The sequence below is a fragment of the Pantherophis guttatus genome, chromosome 6 (assembly GCF_059756535.1).
Source record: "Pantherophis guttatus breed Tessera chromosome 6, ASM5975653v1, whole genome shotgun sequence".
NCBI lineage: Eukaryota > Metazoa > Chordata > Lepidosauria > Squamata > Colubridae > Pantherophis > Pantherophis guttatus.
The window spans coordinates 68,516,255-68,541,921 of NC_142068.1; the positions used below are offsets into that span (position 1 = coordinate 68,516,255).

At 34.1% G+C, this 25,667-nt stretch overlaps 1 protein-coding gene across 9 annotated transcripts in view; it reads right to left on the reverse strand.

Moving 5' to 3' along the window:
* Window positions 1-25,667, reverse strand: part of IDE (insulin degrading enzyme) — a 66,286-nt gene that overhangs the window by 20,475 nt on the left and 20,144 nt on the right. For all 9 annotated transcript variants that reach the window (XM_034430440.3, XM_034430443.3, XM_034430438.3 and 6 more), the window contains 10 exons: window positions 21,871-21,993; window positions 20,439-20,551; window positions 20,048-20,210; window positions 16,110-16,202; window positions 14,784-14,875; window positions 12,806-12,886; window positions 11,678-11,781; window positions 8,083-8,185; window positions 7,010-7,132; window positions 6,375-6,457 (listed from right to left, as the gene is read on the reverse strand). In XM_034430440.3, coding sequence (XP_034286331.1) covers window positions 6,375-6,457; window positions 7,010-7,132; window positions 8,083-8,185; window positions 11,678-11,781; window positions 12,806-12,886; window positions 14,784-14,875; window positions 16,110-16,202; window positions 20,048-20,210; window positions 20,439-20,551; window positions 21,871-21,993 — 1,078 coding nt within the window. The remainder of the gene's footprint in view (window positions 1-6,374; window positions 6,458-7,009; window positions 7,133-8,082; window positions 8,186-11,677; window positions 11,782-12,805; window positions 12,887-14,783; window positions 14,876-16,109; window positions 16,203-20,047; window positions 20,211-20,438; window positions 20,552-21,870; window positions 21,994-25,667) is intronic.

Genomic DNA, 25,667 nt, shown 5'->3' on the forward strand with positions numbered 1-25,667 from the left:
GTTGGCACTTCCTGTTATGAGTACCATTAAGACAATACATGAATAGAAAAATACAAAAATGGAGGATTGGTAGCATTGCTACTCTAGATGTGTAAGGGTGAAACTGGACTTTCATCTATTCTGAACATGTTTCAAATTAGACTTCAGTTAATTCTATACTATTCTATTCAGTTAATAGTATGTTTTTACAACCATTGATCATGGTTTTTTGTTTTTGCTATTTTTTGTAATGTACTGAGTTTGGTCATGTCCAAAAGATGTTTGTTAAATACTAATTTGAAACTATATTTTATTTTCTACACTATTTATTAGCTATATGAAACAGTTAAAATAGGTCATTTTAGATTTTGGAAAACAGTATCACTAATAGACAGACTTTTGTCATTCAATACTAAGGAAACAAACAATATTCCTGAACTTGACAACTGGCTGAATGTGGATGAAACAATCCAAGGTCATAAATAAACAAGATGGAGGTGATGCTGGTCAAGTACTTAGAATAGAAAACTGAATCTGTTCCAGAAGCAAATAAATTTCCTTTGAAACATCCATGTTGTGATGTTGAAAGAGATGCACTATGTGCTAATTATTCATCTGATCTCAAATCAAACTATTGATCTGACTTCAAAGGTCCAACTCCTGAATGGCTTAAGAACTCTCCCATCTAAGAAATTATTGGTGTTGTGCAATTGCATGCTGCAATTCTTCATGATCCAATGGACTAATCTGCCAGGATGGCCTGCAAATGTGCTGAGTTCTTCTAAATTCATGCTTGTGATAAACAGATTAAAAGTCTCATTTTATATTTGTCCTTGCAAAGACTAATTTGCTGGGCATGCATGAAATAGCTTTAAATGCACAAATAATACAAAACTGTGGAAAGCATTTTAAAGTTATGATTTATGTATTTATTAATTTTATATACCGCCCATATCGGTGTTTGGGGCAACTCTAGGACGCTTTTGTAAAAGTATGTATATTTTAATGTTACAATTATCAATATTTTGCAGATTTTATAAAATGTATTAATCTGCTTTTCTAAATCTGGCTTTTGAAAGCTGCTTTAGCAGCTCATTATTTAATTGCTCTTTTTTAATTGGTTGTTCTACACTTCAATGGTTTTTTCCAAAAAGAAATATAAATTTACATTTAACTTATATATCACCTCAGTAAAACCTCAGTAATTGGATTCGAAGTGTAAGAAAAATACTTGTTGTGGATTATTACTAAAATACAACCATCTTCTATTTTAAGCATACAAGATATGTCTTTTGTTCATCTGTAGTACTTAAAAAGTTTCCAATATATTTTTGCAATAACCAGAGAGATAAAATAGTCTGCACAGATAGTATTATGATAAAGACAACTCAAAGACTCAAGTCATGTTTCAAGCAACAATACTTCTAAATACCAAGAACTTGATGTGGATTGAGACAGTTTATTGTACAGAGAAGTCTAATTTCTACTTCTTATTTGCATAGGTAGCAGTTAAGAGAATACAAAGTTGTCATATTGAAATTGTTATAAAAAGTTTACGGAATAATTTCTCTATCACAAATAAACAAACAAATAAAAGAAACAAGATGCACAATTTAATACTTATTAAAAATAACCGAGGGCTGGTAATATGCTTCAAATTTAAAACATTGTAACATTTTAACATTTTTAAACATTTCAAATCGTTTATCTAGTATGTTTTTTTCATTTTTAAGAAAAAATGGAAATGCCTTGAAAGTCATAGGAATGTTGCCTCACTCACAAATGTCTAATGGACAAAACTATTCTACGTTTAATAAAAATTAATCATCTTGTACATAATGGGACTTCCTTTCAGAAAAGCTTGAATAGTGTTACAGCTGTGTTTCTCAAATTTACGTTGTCATGCACCAAGTAAATGACAGAACATGCACTCAATTAAACACTCATTCTTAACTGTCAGCCCAGAATAAGAAACCAATGCCACATAGGTCAGTACTACTTTTATTGTAACAGGGATAGAGGAAGAAACTTGCAAGTCTGAATGTGCTTCTCCCCTTCATCACTTTATGCCAGTGTGAAACAGGGAGGGGCTTGTATGAGACAATTTATAAAATTACTTTCTTGGCCCAGACTCTGACTGATAAGAGCAGTCAGAGCTCTTATCTGATCATTGTTTTGGAAGGATTTCTTTTTAATCTATACACATTTGGAAGTTGGACTATACATGCATTCTAATCCAGAAGAAGAATTCCTTGCTTTTGAATAATTGATTGTGATCACAGGCTATTCACATTTACTAAATCTGTAATATATCTAATTAGGTAAAGGTTTCCCCTGTCGTGTTTGACTCTAGGTGATGGTGCTCATCTCCAGTTTCTTAGCCAAGGGAGTCAGAGTTGTCCAAATACACTTCCGTGATCACATGGCCAGCATGACTATATGCCAAGACGCATGGAATGTTGTTATGTTCCCACAGAGGTGGTACCTATTTATCTACCTGCATTGGCATGCTTTCAATCTGCTAGGTTGGCAGACACTGGGGCAAGAACAGGAGCTCATTCCATCACATGGTATTTGCGCCTTGAATTGCCAATCTTCCAATCAACAAGCCCAGGTCTTAACTACTAGGCCACTGCACCTCCTTATTATACTTAATTAGCAGCTTTAAATAGACAAAATGTATGTTTAGTAAATGTAGAGCTTTACTGTGCCTAACTAAGTGGACCTAGGCAGGTTACACATTAGTTGATGTGGGCAATCTGAAATCCCAAAATAGCTCTTTGAAGTTTTGTATTAATCTGATTGATGAAATAAAAAAAACATGTTCCTTTTCCTAACAGCAGATGAGATCTTGTTCAATGGTTCAATATATGGAAGTCAACAAGACATTGATGCTCAATGTGGAAAGTCAAGAGAGAGACAGGTTACAATCACAGAACCTATTACAGACAGGTAACCCATGGAAAGGAGGCACACCTACCTTTAAACCTGTCATATCAATAGAAGCTGGAAAAAACTCAGTAGATTGAATGGACAGTAGTTTTGTGGGTTTTGCAACCATATGATGACTACTTAATGGTTACCACTTAGTAGTAATGTATAGGCAGTACTCAACTTACTGCCCCAATTGCGACCAGAATTTTTATAGTAAATCGGTGCAGTCATAAAGCAAGTCATCAAGTGACTAAACCCAATTTAAAATCATTTTTACCCTATTTCTTGCCAGCTGGATGAATTTTGGCCAGACACTCTCTCTCAGTCTAACCCCCCTCACAGGGTTGTTGTTGTGGGGAAACTAGGAAGAAGAAGGTGTATTGGATATGTTTGTCGCCTTGAATTGTTTAAAGGCAGGATATAAACAAACAAAGTGGTCATTAAGCAAGCCAGCTTTGACATTTTCCATCAGAAACCAGCCGGGAAGACTGCAAATTGTAACTATCTGTCTGCAGGATGCTGCAATTGGTAAGTTAATGTGAGCCGGTTCCCAAGTGCCTAGATTGCAATCCCATGATTATGGGTAGTGCAATAATTGTAAGTGTGAAGATAGGTTGTAAATCACTTTTTTCGAGGCCGTCGTAACTTTGAACTGTGATTAAACTAACAGTTGTAAGTAAGGATTACCTGTATTAAACCATGATATTCTTTGTTCAAGTTCCAGTTAAAGCTGCAACTATCTCATCTTCTAATATATTTTTCATCTTGCCCATTCCCGCACTACATTTCACACAGAGATCCATGACTTACAACCACAATTGGAACCAGGATTTTGGTGGTAAGTTGTGATGATTGTAAGTCAAGGCATCCATGTGATCGGACACAATTTTATGACCATTTTTACAGCACTCATAAATCTGAATCACATAGTTGTCAAGCAAATCGTGCAGTCATAAGTGACAACCTATGCCAACTGGCAAAAAAAAAAAAAACACGGGAAACTGGCAGAAAAGTTGCAAGCTGAGTTGCGTGACAATGGGACACTGCAAGCAATTATAAATGTGAATGGGTTGCCAAGTGGCCAAAATGACATAATTTGACTATGGGGGGCGGGGGGGGACCACAACATTTCACAATGCCCAGAAGCACCCTTTTGAAGGCAGTTGTAACTCTGTATGGTCATTAAATGACCAATTGTAAGTCAAGGGCTACCTGTAGAAATACTATTTTCTCTTTGAAAAAAGATATTGTGGACAAATTGATTATACTATATAAATACACAAATACATGCATTCACTTTTACACGAGCTGTTCATCAGTCCAATTCTATCTTTCTTATTTAGTCAATTCTCATTTAAACTACTGAGGTTCTTATAATCTTAACATTTTTCTTCTTTTGTAAAACCACAAATATTGGGAACAATAAAAAGACTACTCAGCAAAAACTTACTCTCAGTTTAAGGAATAGTTTCTATTTCTGTTTTATGTCTTATTCGAAAGACAATATATTGTAATACAGAAATTACCATTTCAGGATGTTAAATCATCTAGATTTCTTTTCTAAATTTCTTCAAAAGCAAAGATCTTAAAAATGGGCAATATCAACTTTTTTGAAAGTTAATAATTTTTCTAATTTTTCCTGGGAGACAAAGTAAGCTTATATTAATAAATTCTGAATTTAGTATTCAATCACTATATAAATGAGGCAATGTATTAGAAGATTGGTTTGCTACATCTATGTGTTGGGAACTATAAAACAATTCAAGTATACCCAGCAGGGAGATAGAACAGAGTTATTTGTTCTTAAAAAAGTTCACTGGAAGGAGGTAATTTCAAAAAAGTAGATAATGCAGATACACAGGAGGAACTGGACATTCAAAGCAGGGTGAATTTGATTTAAATCAAGTCGATTTAAATCATGATTTAAATCAGTAGTAAAAAGGCTTGATTTAAATTAACTCAATTTAAATCATAACTTTTAAAGAGCAACTGTCATCTCTGTCCCACAGCGGCTCCTCCTCTGACCTGCTGTTGACTCACTGACAGTCCTAATATTGCAGAATGTACAGCCTCATGCTACATAACTAAGCTCCATTTCATGCTGAATAAACTAAATTATTAATGTATCTTAAATAGAAAACTATTTAAATAGAAAAATCTATATTTAGATTTTTACTCCAAAAGCATTTTATTAAAATAAATTTGATAAAAATAAAATCCAATTTAAATTTAAAAAATCCATTTTTTTATTTTTTAAAAAAATCATCTATTTTTATCCACCCTGATTCAGAGACTTTCAAAATATTGTAGCATTTTCTACCATCCAATGAGCAATTTTCTTGCAAGCAACCTGCAATTTTTGAAGTATTCCAAAACCTCTTATTCCCAAAGACAGCACAAAAATATATTTTCTTCTCTCTGAAAAATGATTGTCTATATTAATGATGTCCAAATCTGAAGCAGAACTTTGTTCATTTTTCCAATGTTATTTTACTGATTTTGTCAAGTTGTTTTTTTTTAATCTATGCATTTGTTGTATGCAAATTTTTCTATCGCAATATGTTTTTCCACCAGGAATGCATTTTATATAAACTTTTCCCTAATGTAAACAGTTTAGCAGAAAAGATCAAGTACAAATATTTAAGTATAATTGTCTTTCAATTTACATATTGGTATAGGCAATAAAGTTAGAATTTCTTCTCTATGCCTCCCCTTTACACACCAGTAATAAACCAAATGGAATTATTATATTAATTATTAAATCCAGTAGTTTCATATTATTACTCTTTAATGAATGCATGCGTATGTATGTATGTATCTATGTACGTTTGTGAAAGATGGAAGCATTACTCTTCTGGACAAAGAACAGCTAACATAACAATAAATTATTACACATTATTAATTTGTAAATTAATGCTTTTACATTTGCATAATAAGGTCAATCAAGATGTCATTGTTAAGTAATTAAGATCCCTTGAAAAAATCTTTCAATAATCTCTGAGGATGAAAAAATTCTAAACAATAAACCAAATTAAGGCAGCAATTACAGTGGCTGCACATCTATCCTGTTGTTAAGAAATCTAACAAAAGATATATCTATTTGCAAGCAAGTTCATATACACATTTCCAGGATGAATTTTTCATCTGCAGAAAAGCTCTAGCTGGGTATTACTTACTGTGACCTGTTTTGAAGGGAGAGAAGAATAGAGAGGTCTGAATTCAGACCTCTGCTTTCAAGTAAAAGCTCTTGGATCATGTTTTCATCCTCTGGGAAAAGCTACACAAAATTAGGCCAAGACTGCAGATATCAAATTCTGATTTGAGGCAGAAGGTAGGGATAAGCAATGTTGGTTATACAAAGAAAGCAATTCCATGGGGGTTCCAAATTACATAAATTCTGCTATATGTATATCTTACCATATTTAATGTGAAGAAATATAAACATAAACATGTTTGCCTACCTGAAAAATTCGAAGTTGAGACAAGCTTTAGGAAGGAAAAATTTGTCATCCTGCTTGAACCATAGTTTGCACATAGCAGTATCCTGCATTTAAGAAAACAGCACATTTTCTATTAAAAGAATTTTCCAGCCTGTGGGGCTCCCACTGCTCTGCTCACTGTGGCTGCCAATAAAGATAAGGCCGATGGCAGGGGAGAGAGACCCATTCTGGGCCTGCCGCGCTTGGCCAAAGGGCACGTGCCCCTGTCCCTTTTCCTCCCGACAGCCAGACAAACTTAGGCAAAAAGCCAACCAGTGGCTGGGAGGAAAGAGGCGAAGGGCGGGGCCAGCTAATGATGGGATCAGCCGGTTCACTGAACTGCAGAAAAAGTTAGCTACCAGTTTACGACTAGAATTCAGGATTTCCTGTTCCTATTTCAGTACCATTATCACTAGACCAAACTGGCTATCTGCATTGTATAATGGGATTGTGCAATTTGACCTGGAACTAAATTTTAAAATTACATTAGAAATTCAAATTAAACAATTTAATGAATATGAATGGGAGCTGATGATTCACTACTAGCCTACAACTAGCCTACAGAGCACTAGTGTAAAATCGCATTCACTATTATTAATTATAGAACACAAATATACCTTAATTAGAGTTGGGTACTGTGGTGCTTCCTTCTCCAAAGATACAATTTCAAAGTTAGTAGGAATAAATTCATTTTTCATTGGAAGCTTGAATTTCCCATTAAGGTCAGCATTTTGCCATTTCTATGTAAAAGAAATGTAAATAAGGGAAGTATTTAAAAAAAAGAAAAGAAACTGCAATGAAACCATGCTTATTATCACCTTTAGATATTTGTGTTCCTCAAAATTGTAACCAAAATTAAAACTGGTAAGTAACATAGTGCAATATTTGATATATGATTGTTACTGTCCACAGTCCATTGTTTTGATTTTTTTGTAATCATAATACGGAATATGACATGCATAAGCTGAGGATTGTTTCCATACTATAACCATTACATTGGATTACTAGACTGTTCCATACAAATATTACCATGAAAATAGTTGTCTTTTGTCAGCTTCAATTACACAAATTCTTTTGGGTGGTTAAAGACATTAAAGGTATATAAGTTTATATTTTATTTGTATCCCACCTTTATTTTATAAATAATTCAAATGGCGAACATATCCAACACAGCTTCATCCTCCTATTTTCCGTACAAGAACAACCCTATGAGATGGGTTGGGCTAAGAGAAAATGACTGGCACGGTTGCGCACACGCACACACACACACGCTAGATGGGTAATGCAAGCTCAAACAACAACATGGATTTAAAATCACCTTTTAAATAATGGATACAATTGTAGTGAAATTTGTACTTTCAGTTCTTTGCATTGGACTACATAAGATCAAAATAAGCAAATAACGTTTTTGATAGACCAGTTTAGGAAAATAAATATTTTACATTTTTATATTCAAATATCTAATTTTTAAAGAAAGAAACTCTAGTAAATATACAGAACAAGATCAACATAATGCCATAAAACTAGATAAAGTTGGTAGAGAAAAACTTCAAATTATTCATTGCACTTATACAAGCGACAGCTAATATTTATATTCAAAATAGTTTCCTTTGCAGTAGTGTAAATATTTTTTAAACGCATATTTGGGTCTGTTACCACTAACAAGACACTATCACTGCTCTTAGCATACCTTAATGACTTCATCAGAAATCTTTTCTTGCTTGTACTGGGTTCCATACCACCGTTCTTTTTTATCAGTTTTTCCTTCAAATGTCTTAGAGACAATTGCAACCCTATAAATAAAAATATATGTAACTATATAATCTATGTAACTAACCTGATCAAAATTTACTGCTTTGTCACAATGAAATTTGCATTAGGACAGTTTAATATTCCTGTTGAAATGTATTGTCTGTTCACATTCATTTTAAAAGAATTATGTTAATTCTTAGTGTTATATTAATACTCTGATATTTGAGTGAGCAAATTAAATTATAATAGAACAGTGGCTCATACATTGTTTGACTACTCCTTTTCCAGTTTCAGATATCACTGCTCTCACAAAAAACCCACTCAGTTATTTTATACAACAGTATATTGTATCTTTGATTCACAAATAAGTAATTACAACTTGCTCCAATATCCAGGATATGCCCAAATTACTTCTTAGAGATAATAACCACCATTTTAAAAACCACTGTTCTAGAGCATTTAGTAGAGACTTACGATTTTTTGTCAATTCAAGGGAATAACAATTCATAATTTTATACCTGAATTGAATTATAAAAATGGAATAAAATCCCTAAGCTATAACTATAGCCTGAAATTCTATTTTCTTAGGTGAAAATCTGCTAAGAGGAACAATATTAGAATTTGTATAAAGGAGAGAAGATCAAGACAAAAAAAACTGCACAAAAGAGGGGATTGAACTAGATGGCATCTGAGAATATTCTATAAAAGAACCCTTCCCACCCCTAAAAATATCTGAGCATTGGCTTAAATTAAAGGGTGATTTCTGAATTTTATCCTCAGCTGATATAAGCTTATGCAACGTTCAAGTTTCAATTCAATTTCCAGCCGTTTTAAATAAAATACTTGGGGGGGTGGGGGGGAAGCTTCAGGCCTTCCATGGTAGAATCTCTCTCTGCCATATTCCAAACCGCTTTAATAAGTAAGTATCTCACCAAGTAAAATGAGGAGATTCTATTTTTCTTTCCAGTTAAAATAAAGAGGCAATTATCAATTATCACTATCTTTGCAGCATATTACACGCAAGAGAAATTATTTACTATCAACATTGTTCTGCATTTCAGAGACAAATAGTTCTTAATTGGAAAACTATAAGGCACTTTGATGGACAAAATATTATCAATTTAAACATTAAATACAAATTAAATCTTATAATAATGGCCAGAACTACACAAATAGTGGAACAATTGTTTGATTTAGACTTGTTCTTTCTTGCCAAATAAAATATCAACATGCATCTTCTGTGCCATAAATGAAACAGTTCACATAGCTTTTTTGTACTTTATGTATGAATACAAAGCACAATAGAGTAACATGAGAAGCTTTACTTCCCTTTGAAATTAGTTTCCATGGTAACAGCTCCATTACTGACATTGATAGAATGCTGCTTATCTAAATGTTTCTAGTGCACTCCCCCCCCCAATCAAGATTTTAGCAATAAAAGAGAGAATAAATTATTTACACAACAGCTGGAAGTCTATCTTTATAATATAGATGGCTGTTCTACAAAGACTGTGAATGTTAAGATAACACAACTATCATCATTCCCTATATAAATTTATTCATTGCCAATGAAAAAAAATTGTTGCCAGTAAGCAATTGCTGGTTTTTTGTTTTTTTTTTTGGGGGGGGGGGTTGACCTTCATTCAGTTAATTATCGAAACTGTAGGACAAATTTAGAACAACATGTTCTATTAGTAATGCTAATGTAACTGAAGCTAAGCAAACATCAAATCAGTTGATAGCAGTGGTGAAATTGAGCCGGTTCTATCTGGCTCAAGCGAACCGGTATTGCCGGCGGCATTTTTGACCCTCTGCACATGTGCTGCAGGCTCTGCACATGCGTGGAGGAGGCACGAACGCTCACATTTGTGAACCGGTAGCGAAGGTAAGTAAATTTCACCCCTGGTTGATAGGGGTATTTTTCTTCTTGTATTACAAACTGGAAAGAACCTCAACGCCACAAAGGAACAGACCATTTTTTTCTTGTTTTCTGTTCCTTCATAAATCATTTGTTGGAGGCAGCAAAATGAGCAGACTGCACAAATACCGGTAGAAGTAAAGATCAATAGGCACTCTATCTTCACACTTTTTTTTTTCTTTCCAATACCTGTTTCTTTCAAGAAGCGGGCTGTAGGAAGGAACAAATACTTCTTACCAGGGACAAACAAGTAGGGGTTTTTTGTACTGGGATATTTTAAACAGCAAAATTAGTGTTTTAAGAGTTGTTAAGGTACCAATTTCACCTTTTAACGCTTCTTACAAACACACACACACAAACCAGAAACATTTTGGAATGTGTCCCTTGACATGCTACACAGAACTTGGAGGAGACTCAAGCTGGAAGAAGTGATGTACTTCAGCTCTAGAGCAACTGTGTGAAAAAGGAACTCATAGTTCTCCTTTGTCAAAGAGATGTGATGACTCAGTTCAGATGATCCTCAAACGAAATCTGGTGTAATGCTTAAAAGAAGGAGCTCCTGGGGAGACTTTGGAGCTCTCTTCCAACCCAATCTACCTCAAGGTTTGCTCTTGTGAAAAAAAATAGAAGAAGGGAGCAAGAAATTAAATTCCCAACCAAATTGGAAATCGACTTCCAATTATATTCCCTGGTTCTGACTTGGAAGACAAACACTAATCATAATAAAAACAAGAAAAGCAGATTCATAAAAGAGGAAGGCAGGTGCTGCTTATTTTGAGTCTTCTCAGGGTTTATTCAGACACACCTCCTAATCATACCTAACAGTGAAAGCATTATGACTGAATGCAAATTAGTATTATGCGGAAGGCGGGAGGGATGCCTTTGAGTCAGTTTTGACTCCTGCTGACTATCTAGACAAGTGTGTGCAGTTTTCTTCGCAATGTTTTTGGATATGGTTTGCTTTTGCCTTTTCTCTATGGCTGAGAGAAAGTGAGCCAATTGGCTTCCATGTCTCAGCCAGGACTCGTTTTCAGATCGTCCTCACTCCTAGTCCAGTGTCATAACTACTAGGTTGAATTCCCTCTCCATAAGTGCATAAATAGTGATGAATTTATTTAGAAAGGCAATGCAATGCTCTCAAAAGGTGCTTCAAAGCCTGCAGGAGTGGAAATGCATGCAGCACCTGTAGGCATTTCATTAAAGCAGTTATATCTGCTTCCTGGAGCTCTTGCCAGTTGACAGGCACTGCATTTGTGATCACTTGTGTTTTAGAAGCATCTGTCTGAAATCAGACTCAAAGCATCATACAGCCCTACTATTAAAACTGAATGACAATCCCTCCCTTTAAAAAAAATCACATTTGAAAAGCATGTAATTCTCATTACAATATAAAAATTACTACTAAATTTTGCTCCTAATTTATTATTCCATGCAATGTCTTCACAAAGACATCTAAAGATATTTTAAAATGAGGCAAACTTCACGTATTAGTTTAGAAAGTATTTGCTAATCCTTGTTATTTAGGGAAGAAGTATAATCCGTATCTTTCAATAAGCAACACAATGTACCATTTATGAATCACAGTAATACATCAGAATATGGCAATACATCTTACCGGACATTTTCAGGTTTCAGTTTGTTCAATACCATTTCTATTAAATCTGGCCTAAATTCTTCAAGTAAATATTCAGCAGCAAGAACTTCTTCAATAGGATAGTACTAAAATAAAATGTTACACTTTTAGTTTAGACTGAAAATGATTTTAAAAGTGCTCAATAACAGTTAAACAAGGAATTGGTGCCACTTAGAAGATCTATTAACAGAGCTATTAACAGATCAGAAGGAAAAACATCCATTCTAATATAAGCTTGACATTGAATAAAAAGAAGTAAATGCTGACCCCTAGAGGATATCTCTGCAATTGCAATCGCACACCCACCCCAGCTCCGTGAATGGGGAAAACATCGCAAAAGTCACGTGACAGCAACATGATGCTGTGAATTTGACACCCATGCTCTAGACCTTCAGGCATTAGACTCACATTGAGAGTACTAAAATAATATAAAACCCAATACATAATGCAAAGAATAATGAAAAAATGTAACCTTTTAACATCAAACTGTTTAAGCAACAAATATTTCAGTTCACAGTAAAACTATGCTATTTATTAAGCTGGTAAACGTATAAAATCAAATCACCTCTGATTGGAAAAGGAATGTTGTAAAATTGTTCAGCAATAACAAGCCAGTTCTCTTAATCTTATTTCATGATCCTCCATGTGAGGACATTGGTCACTGTACCATCAACAACTACCACTTTTTATAATAGCAACCCTGATTTAGTCCTGTACTTAGCTGAACAAAGAGAGGGTTGAAGCCATGTGAAGAACCACACATTGCCACTGGCTCTTCCTCTCTCTCACCTCTACTTCAAAACATATACTCAGAGAACCCAGATACAACACAGTCCATTGACCCCAACTTTTATTACTGGAGCCCTGAATCCTGCAGAGATGGATAAGCATTCAGAGTAACACACAGCCTGCTATTGTCTCGCCTGCTGCCAATCTTAGCAACCTTTGTCTACTTGAGGTACAAAAGCAAAGCTTTGCTTACAAGTCCCATTGTTACTAATAACTTTTTCTCAAAAGTCCCAGAAATATTAGGAAGCAATACAATATTAGATACAATATTCTAAACTATATACTAACATAAATAGTTCTATACTACAAGTTGCAACTTACATGAAGCATCCCTGCAAGTTTTGATGTATAACCTCGGGGTCTTTCTTTATCTTTAAATCTGAATGCTACAGCATTTAGATCCTAGCAAAAGAAAGAAAATAAAATACTCTTGCAGATACAGATTAATATTTTAAACAACAGAAAATTCTTCTTAAACATAGATTTACGGTAGTTTGATTTCTAATATTCAGAATTAATCACATGAATGGAGCTGGAAGACTGCTTACGTTATTATGAATGTTCCAGAGTGCATAAAAATATGATTCTTGCATTATATGGATACAAAGAAAACATCTCATCAATAATAATGATAAATAAATACGAGGTTTGAAGTGCAAGTTATTTTAAAGCTGAAATAAACACATGGAACCAATTCTCTGAATCACCTAAAAAAGTACTATTTTTCAGAATTAAAATAGGATCATTAACAGTTTGATAAACTATATATATATTTATATAAATACCATTTTCTTGAAAAATATTATTTCATTATTATTTTTGTCTTCCTCAATTCTGGGCACTTCTGAGAACTATGGCCATTGCTAAAAATTCTTGGATTTTAAATCCAAACATCTGGAAGGCATTTAGGTTGGAGAAGGCTGTATTAGTTTATTAATACAGAACAGCTACCTAAAATAGTTACATAAAATATTACTTGGGAAAATGTTTCAAAATAGTTATGTCTATATATGACAGAGTCACTCGTTCAGACTATGTTTATAGGAATATCCAAACTAATGTATGGGTAACCACCATTGAATTCAGTAGGGTTTACTATATATTTGCTTAGGTTATACTTACTGAGCTCAGATTTTCACAAATAAATTCTTTCTCTGGATATATGAGCATTTTTTAATATGAGATAATAGTAATAGTTATTCAGTTAATTTTTTTTTGCCCTGGCTGTGATCTCTGGCCAGATCTCTGACAATCCTTATTGACAAAGATAGTATTCTTGGGCAACATGTTGACAAGTTGCCTTGTCTTAACTGCTGCCACAATAAATGTGGTTATCAGATAGTGGCTTCAAGATTTGAGGCTAAAAGTAAAAACAGGGTATATAATACATCTGTTCTACTAGGGAAACTTAATAAAAGGGGAAAATCTAATGCCCTGTTGAAGATCCTTATACTGTAAGAGTTACAATAGTAAACGACATGTTAGATTGATCAATTTCCCTGGAATCGCCAGTCAAAAGTGCTGACACAGGAAAGTTGGCATTGCTGATAAATAATGTTGTGAATAGGAGGAGGCTGTTGTTGGCCCTGAAAAGGTCCTTCCTCAAGCTAGAAGAAGATACTTGCAGATTCCCATTTCTGGGCTGCTTTCAGGGCTCAAGAGAGGTAATTAAGTTTGGAATGACACTCCATGTCATCCAACTTTTGTATTACCAGTTTTTTTTAGCTGAGCATTGTCTGAATTTGTAAGGAATCTAGAGGCACTCCAGATGTTCTTAAATTTTTGCTCTATTACTTTTTTTCACAGTGAAATTTAATTTTTAATAAGGATTGGCTGTAGCAACACTGTAGGGGGGGAAATCGGATCTTTAACCAGTATGCCACCAATCTCCATGCTCCAGTACAATTTTGGACACTGCAGACTCAAGCCTGATACTATCTTGGGGATATCACATGGTGCCATAAAAACCTTTAAAAACTTAGTGTGTATTGTCTCTAAGTGTCTTTTTCTTCATATATAAGCCCTCTGAGCTGTGTAGAATATTTGGGCTAATGTTTTAGCTTCAAAAAGCTTTAATACTGGACATGACATATCAACTCACCTCCTTGGGAATAAAAAAAAACTTTTAATAGCCCTTGTAGATTTTGATGTTACTTGATTAATATTCTATTCATGATAGGTTTTCTAAGATTCACTATCATGAAATGCCAAACCAAAATGTTTAAGGTACCTGTTCAAATGACAGACTTTTATTATTCTCCTTAAGCCAATAGAAAATAATTTCGTAAAGATATCTTACCTTACATTCTTGAAAAACCCATTCTTGAGGTCCTTCTGTGCGTAACTTTTGAATATATTGAAACATATGCAAAATAATATCTTCCACATGTACTGTACAAGAAAAGAATACAGGATTTTTAGTTTTGTCAGGTTAAAGCAAAAGTGGTACCAAAGTTCTAGAATTACAACTCCCATATGATGTTGTTACTGTACAGGCAATCCACAATTTACAACCACAACTAGGACCAGAATTTCCATCATAAAATAATGCAGTTCGAAAATGTAATGTCACATTATTGTATTACTCAGTGTTGGAAATCCTGGCAGTTGTCATAACCTCAGATGCGCAAATCTGGAAGTGGAGAGAGTCCAAGTAAGGAAGACAGGTGTGCAGCAGTGGGATTGGGGAGGCCTTGGGTGGCCTGATGCAGTTTATGTGCGAATTGGGGGGTGCTGTAGTGTAGCACAAGCTCAGGAAGGCTAGGGAAAGAAGGTGTATGCATGCATGCATAGCTTCAGATAGTTTTCAAACCAATTTGATTATCAGGAGCTGTTTTACTTTATAACTGCCAGCAGTATTTAGAACAGGGGTGTCCAATCTTCTGGATTTCAACTCACAAAATTGAATGGCTGGCTGGGTCATTCTGGGAGTTGAAGTTCAGAGGTCTTAAGGTTGCCAGGTTTGGATACTGCTGATTTAGAACATGAGGAATTATCACATTTGTAAGATCAGGAAAAAGCACACAGAACTGTTAGCAGCATTCTGAGAAATAAGAAAATCCTTCTTGCTATAGTACAGGTAGTCCACAACTTATGACCACAATTGAGCCCCAAATTTCCACTGTTAAGGAAGGCAGTTGTTAAGTGAATTTTGCCCCATTTTATGACCTATATGCTACATTTGTTAACAATTGAATCACTGCAATTATTAAGTGAATCAAGCGGTCATTAAATGAATCTTGTTTTCCCTGTTGATTTTGCTTGTTGGATGATCACATGAACCTGGGACAATGCAACTGTCATAAATACATTGCCAGTTGCCAAGCACTCAAATTTTGATTATGTGACCATGAGGATGATACAGCAGATGTGAATGTGAAAACCAGTCATGTCACTTTTTTCACTGCTGTCATTAACTTTGAACAGTCACTAAATGAATGGTTGTAAGTCAAGGACTACCTGTCTCTATGAAACTGAATGTGAGTAAAGCCTTTTAAATGTTTACATTTTACTACACTACAGAATATTTTTCACAGTGGGATACACAAAAGGTCTTACAAAAGAAGTGACATTTAAATGATATTTAAGCCCTAGCATAGCAAAATGATTGAAGGGATCTACTTACACAGTCCTTCTTCAGTAAGATCAACATTAATGATAAAAAACATAAAGCCTCGAGCACCTTCTTTCTGTCCACCAACCAGTGTGCTTACCCAGCCTATGATAAAAGCATATAATACATACAATATTGTTTGCATTTTTAAAAAAGTTATATTATTTTTAAGCAAACACTGATAATTTATGTATTTTTGGTTAACAGCCTTCACACATTATGACAGAATATCATAAATGGAACTCATAAAATGTGACCGTTAGAGATAATGAATTTCCAGAAATTTTGTTAGCAATAACACTTCTATAATGACAGATGAGCCAATTTTGTCACTGCGTTTTTTGTATTTGTCAGCTGGGCTCCCATTCTGAGACTTACGGTAGACTGACTCTTATCTCTGAAGCTACTGCGCATGTCCACATTCTTTCACTTTCTTCTAACTTTCTTTGTTCGCCTGCCAAGAGGTAAGGCAGGAACGCTGCCAAGATGTAATTAATTAGCTAGTAAGACTGTTTTTTACTTCTTTATAATAAAATGTGTTTTATTAGAATATATCTCGGGTTTTATTTTCTTTAAAAGTATTCTCCAAGGAAAAGCCACGATCCGTCTCTAATTAAGGTGCAATTACCCCAAAGCGGAATGGGATTAATTGCCACCCTGACAAATTTTGAATATGAAACATATGTTCTGAAGTTAAGGCAAATCCAAACATGAACATTAAGACACTTAGTTTTTAAAAAATATTATGTGCAGTATTCCTTTGGCATATATAGAGTTAAAATGTCCACCACATTTAAACAAATAGAAATCTGATTTAATATACTTTAAAATGTTTTAAACTATTTCACAAACAAAAACTTGAAAGAAAGAAATCAGCTTGGTTGTAGTGTAATTCAAGAAGCTCTACAGCATATTGTATGTTTAGTCTTCTACTAATATATCAAAAAAAAAAAAATTAAGAGGGAATCAAGGCATAGAAATTTTGCTACATGAAATTTTGACAAACTTAATTTGAAGCAGAAGCATCAACCACTCATCCTTCCGAGATTGGATGGAATCAATTGTTGGAGACAATATGCTGACATTTGTAAACCGCTCTAAGAGTGCTGTAAAGCACTATGGAGCAATATATACCGTAAGTCTAAATGCTATTGCAATTAGTTTAAGACTTCTATCGTGTTCATGGGATTTTAGAGAATCAGCATTTGCCTGAACTGGGACAAGCTTGCTCCTTTTCAGATGTTCATTTCTTTTTTTGAACCATTGCATTTCCCAAAAAATAACCAATTGCTTTCACAATACTTTGTGAATTACTTTAAATCAAAATATTACAAAATACTTTATTATCCTTTTCCCCCACCTTCTGCCATTTTAAAAAATACACAAAAGTTTTCTTTAGATATAGACACATTTAACTATGCTATACATGTATTAGATTATGTGATCTGCAACAATAACCACTGCATAGATGCATAAAATTTTACAATTGATTTGTTGTTTATAATTTTTCATTTGACAGATAAAATAATATATATAATTGTGTCTTATAACACAGTAAAGAAAGACTTCAAACAACGTAAGGCTCCAAGAATCCATTCTTAACAGTGAGTGAGAACAGCTTGTTTTACCAAATGTTTTTTAAACAACCATCTGTGGATTCCCATATTTGTCCTACACCTGCACAAAAATTTAATTGGAAATTTTAAACCAAAAGTCTATCCTTCTGAGTACACTTTAAGAAGAAATGTTGGCTTTCCTCTCGGTTACCTAGGATAACATAGCCCTGCAATCAGGGATTAACTGAGATATGTGTGTGCACAGGAAGAAATAATATTTTCTAGGAACGTTGTTTAAAAATAAATAACTGAAGATATATGTTGTGAATGGTTTGAAGAATTCTGTGCTTTGAAGGAAATACATTACATAGTAGCAGGTTATGTTATCAAATCCATTCAGGAAATATTTCATCATTGGATAAGAAAACATGGAATGGTGTCTACTATTTTGTGCACAGCAAAAAAAAAAAAAATGCTTTTACAGAAGAAAATTCTAAGTTGCTAAGAGACAGCAACATTTGTATGTACATCTGTAAAATGTACGAAACAGCCAGCTATGGAAAAAGCAAAGCTGAAAAAATAAATACTTATTATGATACCATGCTATAATGTCAAATATGGTTTATATGACGTGGCACTAAAGGATGAACTCAAAAATTTAAGGTGCCTTTATTACAGTTTGAAGTTGAAGACAACTGATATGCATGTTCCTCAGAAATATGATGATTTTACTTTACCCTTAGGAACCAAGGATATCATGGCATTTGTATATTTTTGTCTGATCAACTTGTCTGATCCTGGTCCCTTCTAAATCATATAACTTTGCACGTAGTTTCTTCAGTCTTGGCAGATCTTATCTATGGAGAATTGATTTTTCTATTTTTAAATTGTAGAAACCTACAGAGTTCCTGGATATGGATGATTTAGAAGCTCCTTAAATTTTTTTTCTTTCACTGTTCTCCTTATAACAATAGAAGTCAAAGATATTATCAGATATTATCAATTTAAAAAGTGTTATCATCAATAGGTGGTATATATGTTTTTGTCAGTACTTTCATAAGCTAAAATCCATTTTTAGTCCTCTTTTCCTTGATTATTTTAATTCTGTTACTTTCATCCAATACATTTCCATAACTAAATCAGCCAGATTTAAATTGGCCTCATTTCCAGAATTCAATGACATTAGAAAGTTTCTGAAAGAGTCCTGTATTATAAAACTCAACATGGTGTTAAGTGTGATGCCACTGATGAGGGAGCCAAAACTGCAACTAGTCATATGATATTTGATCAGTGTTCTTCAAGCTGCAGGCCATCGCAAAGATGTTATTGCCAGTTCTTTATATTCAAGAAGATGGGGAAGGAGCATTAATACTTTCCTAGAAGAAAAGCTGACTGTCCCCTAATCAAGATTGTTGAACTACAATGCAGAAAAAGGGCAGAAGGCTAGGACGACGTTATCTCGCTGCATTCAATATTAGATATATTTATCATTACATCTATTTCCTTTTGGTCCTGTGAAGCTCCAAGAATGGAACTCAGCAAATTCTCTATCTTGATATTAAAATATAAATGAATATCTTATTTTGCTCTAAAAGGGAGAGCCACAACACCACATTTTAGCTATAGGCAGATTTTGAAAAAGCCAGGGTTCTTAGTATTAGGAAAAGTAAAATCAAAACCAGACTAGGAAGGCAGATACAATAATAGTAGGAAAATCAAAGTGTTGATGATGGATGACTAAAGTACTTCTGCATTTTTCTTTTAGAAATATCAAACCCATGTGGAGGAAGAACCTTTTGCTTCTTCAGTTTGTTTTCTGGTAAGGCAAAGCACCTACTGATCAACTTACTATAGGCAAGCAAAGTCCTACAGAGGGAGTGAGAACCATCTAAATGATTCTGCACGAATCTGTTGATATACAGGATGCCTCTAATAACTGGGCCACAATTAATGGAAGTCTGGAGCGAATCAAGATAAGCGTAAGAATATTTGCTGAGGAATGTGATTATTCAATAATCATAAATAACATTTCCCAAGGAAGTGCTCTCAGAAGAAGATTGATTGCATCAGGCTTGATTAATTCATTTTTGAGAGCGGACGCAAATTTAATATTCTGACAGCCAGTCAAACATATTAAGCATAGAAATTTGCCTATTTGTGGACAAGGAATGTCAATTAGAAAGATACAGGTAAGCTTTTGAAAGCTTTTTTTGGTGGATCCTAGTCTCTTCTTTTAATACTTCTAGACCTCTGTTAATACTTCTCAAACCATAGACCCTACCCAAGGGCAAGAGTGATAAAATGTGTTTAGATCATGAAGGCAGAATGCAGAAGCATTTTCACAATAACAAGTTTAATGCAAGTAGCACATCAGCTAATTTTGAATGACCTTACCTTTAGCTTTCAGTTCTGATAAAAGACTTCCTGGACCTTCATGCCCAATAAGGTGACCAAGATAGTGGCCAGGATTTGATTTGTAGTACTTTTGAAGATCTGGTATTGGAAATGTAACATAAAGATTTCTAAAATCTTTAATAGGTACCACCTTGTAAAGTTGCTGTAAAATTTCAAAAAGAAAACAGGAAAGCCTTATTTAATTTTTTTAATCATTGTAAGATAAAGATTAAAGATAACTTTAGGAACAGTTCCTATAATTTCCAGAAGTAGATGGTTAAACTTGCACACAACCATCTCTGAAAATCATAAGATTTTCAGAGAATATCCAGTACTATCTTGTTCCATCTACTGTTTAATAAAAGTGTAATCTTGAAAGTTTCAACCCCACCCGGAGATGTTCTTCCTGGAAGGGATGCTCAGGGAATTCCGGTATTGGAACATTTTTATTCTTCACTTCAGAAAATAACTTCACCACCAGTTTGGTTAGTTCATCTAAAGTTTCTGCAAAAAAGAATGAAAAGAAATCACTAATAGCACTAACAGCAGCATTACTTACTCCAGGTCCTTTAAGTGCGTTGGATTTTAATTTCCAGAATTCTCGCCTGTTGGGAATTCTGATAATATAACTGTTATACATTAGAAGATATCTTATTGGAAAAATATACAAAATAAGATCATTTATATATGTTTTCAACGAGCCATAGGAGGCTATCTTTTAACCACACATCTAAAAACGTATTGTACATATTTCTTATTGCAGAAATTCTATATCCAGAATCCAGTCAGTGTATTTTACAGTGCATAATAAAAATAAAATCAGATCTCAAGAAGGAAGGAGGGATGTTAAGGAAAAAAACCCACAGAATTTAAAATGTTCATATAACACCAAGACCACCTATTAAGAGTACATATACAAACTCTTAGAATGACACAGAGACAGAACAAACCAAAAACTGTATGACAAAATGGAGGCCAAACTTCCAAACACACTACACAGGATGGTGAACACTTTATAGTTTCACTTTTAAAGGGGTCTGAATGTCTATAAATATTGCAATGATTAACGAATGTAAAAAAAGGTGCAAATGAAAAACCAATAGTAATAGATTTTATTATTATTATCCTTTTTCTTTTCTTTTTTTACTTTTCAGATATTTTATCTTTATTAAATTTGATTTGCCTATCTTTTTTCCTTTTATTAATCTATATCTATAATATAGCAATACAACAGAAATTTTAATAAGTAATTTGTTTAAATGACTAGATTAAAACTATTACATTAGATTAATAATCACAATAACAATACTTTGATGTGAGTGCAGTGGTTCTTGATTAACATGAAAAACCGAATAGTTTTACACTTATAATGTTGATATTCTAAATTTTACTGAATATTGACAGAATTGTTTCTTTCCTTTCCCTATTTTCAATACTTTAAGCTACCCAATTAATACAATGTTAATAATCTCATATAAACATCGCTGTATTGAAACAATACAATGAATCATGATTGATAATCATACACTAAAATTGGTTTTTTTTAAAAAAATGGTGATGTGACATGAACTTAGAGAAAGAGCAGTAATGGTAATAGCCACAGAAGGCAGAAAAGAATAAATCTGCAAAATAATAGAGTGCTTTGCATCCGTGTTCTAATATTTTTATGTTATAACCAGGATGTGATCAAAAATGTGATTTTTATTTTACTCCTGAACATGAAGATTGCCTTTCTTTAATTTCCTAAATGTTTTATTATTATATAAAATATTAATAACATTTAAATATTTCAAAATAATTCTCTCAATGCTTGCCATTCTTACCCCGTCCTAAAACACAAACAGCCATTAAATTTGATGAATAGTAAGTGGAGTGAAACTTCAAAAGCTCTTGCCTTACATCTATTCCGTCTTGGTTTGGTCTAGTTTCCAAAGTGTACTTGTTCCCTATAAAGCGAGAGTAAAATAAAAGATGCATTAAGAGAAAAAAAGTTCTAGCAGAGAAAGAGGCATATATTCTCATAAACTGTACAATCATATGGGAAGTTGATGAGTATATTTTTCAGCAGATCATCCCATAAACCTGGGTATCTCATGGTCAATAGGCATGGAGTTCCTATGCAAGTTTCCCCTAAAATCGTGGTGGTTCTGTTAGGTGCATTAAATTTATGTGATATGAATTGGGAAAAATAATTTGTAACTCAAAATGTAGCACTCAATTTTTCACCAACAGAAAATAATAGAGATCTTGCAGTGATCACTACATTACTCATAGAGATCATTAATTAGCATCCTCAAACCCAGATGGAAGAAAAAGTATGATGCACGTATCATGTCAATCAGTCTTCCTAATTCAAAAAAAACATGGTTTATTACAGCAAACAAGAAGAAATTGGCTAATGTTTCCTTTTTACGTAGGCAAACCCTAGTTTGTTAAGCATATTTATCAGGGTATATGAACTGTGAACCTATTGTTAAGCGTTCACTAAAAATCGAGATCAAGCTATGCTTTGTGATCCTAATGTGTTGAGAAAATTTGTACCTATAATTTGGTAATTTCAATATTTATTTATTGGATTTTGATACTGCCTGACTCCAAAAGCACTCTGAATGGTTTAGGCTTTTTAAAAAAAAAACACTTAAAAGATATAGGACCACCTGGACAAAGCCGTGTAACTTTAAAAAAATGGATAAGGCTCCCCAAATTCCTAGATCTGGGAATATCTTTAAAAAACTTTGTTATTATGAATGAGTCTTTTCTTAAGCCAACTAAGTGAAATTCCTTCCCAATCCAATGCACTGTAATCTCTTGGTTAAGAAATAGTGGAGGTTAAAATTAAAGGTTCTTCTGCACTGGTGCCATAACCTGTTTGTCTCCTATGTTGCAATCCACTGGAAATGGAATTAGCTTTAGAATCAGTATTTATCTGGATCCATTCTTCAGCTTTGTCCGCAATGTATGGTAAGAAGGGAAAAAAAAGCCCTGAAAACACTACAGTTTCTATTTTTATTTCTGTCTGCTAGACCAGAAGGATAAACTGGGAGAACTGTTGCCAATGTCATGCAGTTTGTCAGGAAAAAGTCCACTATTGCTGGAAAAATCTTCACTTAAAAAGTCTTAATATTGTACAGTAGTTTTCAACTGATGAATGTAATTTTTTTTTTAAAAAAGTCTGCTTTTTATGATCCTCTGTGGGAAGGTCCCTTCTGATTAGCCCCTAGGATGAAATGGAAGGCAATGACTAGAGAAGGATGGCTGGGGAATAAACTGTGGTGGGATATCCTTGCAGCTCACTCACTTATTTTTGAGCAATGATTATTTTAATTCTTCTGTACTAATGCAGGGAGAACTATTTCTAGAATTTGGTTTAAAAACATATATTGTCTAAATGTGAAACTCTGTAATATTTCCAATTTTCTGGCAGTGAAAAAGAGAAACCAAGGCTACAAGAGCCTTAGTGGCGCAGCAGACTAAAGTGCTGTTAAGTAGCACCAGCTGCCTGCAATTACTGCAAGTTCAAATCTCACCAGGCTCAAGATTGACTCAGCCTTCCATCCTTTCGAGGTAGGTAAAATGAGGACCCGGATTGTGGGGGCAATAAGCTGACTTTGTATAAAAAGAACACCGCTTGGGGGGGGACGAACCTACTAAGCAGGTATATTCAAAAGTATGAAGGCTATTGCTTAACGCATTGTAAGCCACCCTGAGTCTCTGGAGAAGGGCGGCATATAAATCGAACAAACAAACAAACAAACAAACAAACAAATAAATAAATAAATAAATAAATAAATAAATAAATAAATGTCTATTTCCAACATGTTGTCTTAAACATTACTACTATATACAAAATAAACCTATCACTCCTAGATGATATACTATAATAATGGTAAAGCTAAAACAAGAATAAAATAAATAATGTGGAGACAACTTTCTAAAATAATGACAACACAGAAATATAAAACAATTAACTTTGTTTATGAACAGTTGTATTTATATTCAAGTATGAATATAATTAAGAACAGTTATTAAACATAACTCATCAAGCCTTCACACACTTTGATTACAGACTGCCATTATAATAACAATATAATGACCTGCAATACAGGTATTTAGCATTGCTTTGTTTTTGAAAATGCAAATATTAAGAAATAAAATTAAAAATAACTTAAGAGTTTTCCAAATAGCATGCACAACAAAAATGAACTTTTAACCAATAATACTGAATGTAGGCAGTGTAATTCTTGACCTGGTATCTAAAGATTACAAGGGCTGGATGTGGAAAACCAGGATGACTTAACCCAAGAAGGATACAGTGGCAATAGATTCAGACTTTCTTGACTCCAAGATAGTACCAACCTTAAGCCCAGAAGGAGCTCATCCATAACTTTGGGGGACTCCTAAATTAATAGCTCCTACCAAAAGAGCATGTGGAAATCATAGCCAAGAGAACCTTTTACTTAATTTTGGCTAATGTCCCAATTAAATCTATTATTGGAGCAAGCACTAAAAGCAAGTCACTCATGCCCTTCTCACTTCATGTTTAGCTATGGTAATATAAGGGGTTGTAGTGGAAGACTATCTGGAAACTGCAACTGGTACAGAATGCAGTTGCCTACTTGTTAATGAGAACAATTCAATGTTATCACATCACACTAGTGTTTGGGTCACTACCCTGATTGCCAGTTTGTTTTCAGGTCAAACTCAAGATGCTAATCATAACCTATGAATCCCTAAACTTACTCCCACCAGAATCTGCACACTCAAGACATGATGGCAGAGGATGCATATCAGAAACTTAGACTATGGTTTAGATCAGTGGTGAAATGTAAAATTTGTTACTACCAGTTCTGTGGGCGTGGCTTGGGGGGATAATGTGACTGGGTGGACGTGGCCAACAGTTTTTTTTTTTAACTTTTAAAAGCATTTTTCTACAAACTCTTTGGCCGAAAAGGCTGTAAAAAAATGCTTTTAAAAGTCTCTGACAATCAGACAATTCAGCTGGGCATTGGGGGGGCACGGATTTTTGCTACCGGTTCTCTGAACCGCCTGCTACCATCGCTACCAGATCAGGCGATCCGGTCTAAACCAGGAGCATTTCACCTCTGGTTTAGATCCTTTGATTTTGATGGTTTAGTAGTTTGTCCTGATATAATAAATAATGCTGATGAATAGATGAATATCACTTACTACATGTTATTAAAATTACATATAGCTAGATATTCCTTCCATTTCTCATTCTCTTCCTTTTTTTTCTTACTTTCATTGTCAGTGAATCAGCAAGAAAATGGTAAGAGAATCTGATCTTGATGAATATAGCCAGCATGGGTTTGTTAAAAACAGATCATGCCAAACCAATCTTATTTCATTCTTTGACAAAGTGACTAAATTAGTAGACCTCAAAATGCTGCGGACAGAGTATATTTAGTCTTCAATAAGGCATTTGACAAACTAGACCACTATCTACTTCTTGGTACGCGAGAAAATTGTGGGATAGACATCACCACCAGATGGATTTATAATTGGCTGACAAACTGTACTCAATCAGTAGTGCTTAATCTACATGGAAGGAAGTAAGCAGCGGGGTACCACAAGGTTCCACCTTAGGCCCAGTATTCTTCAA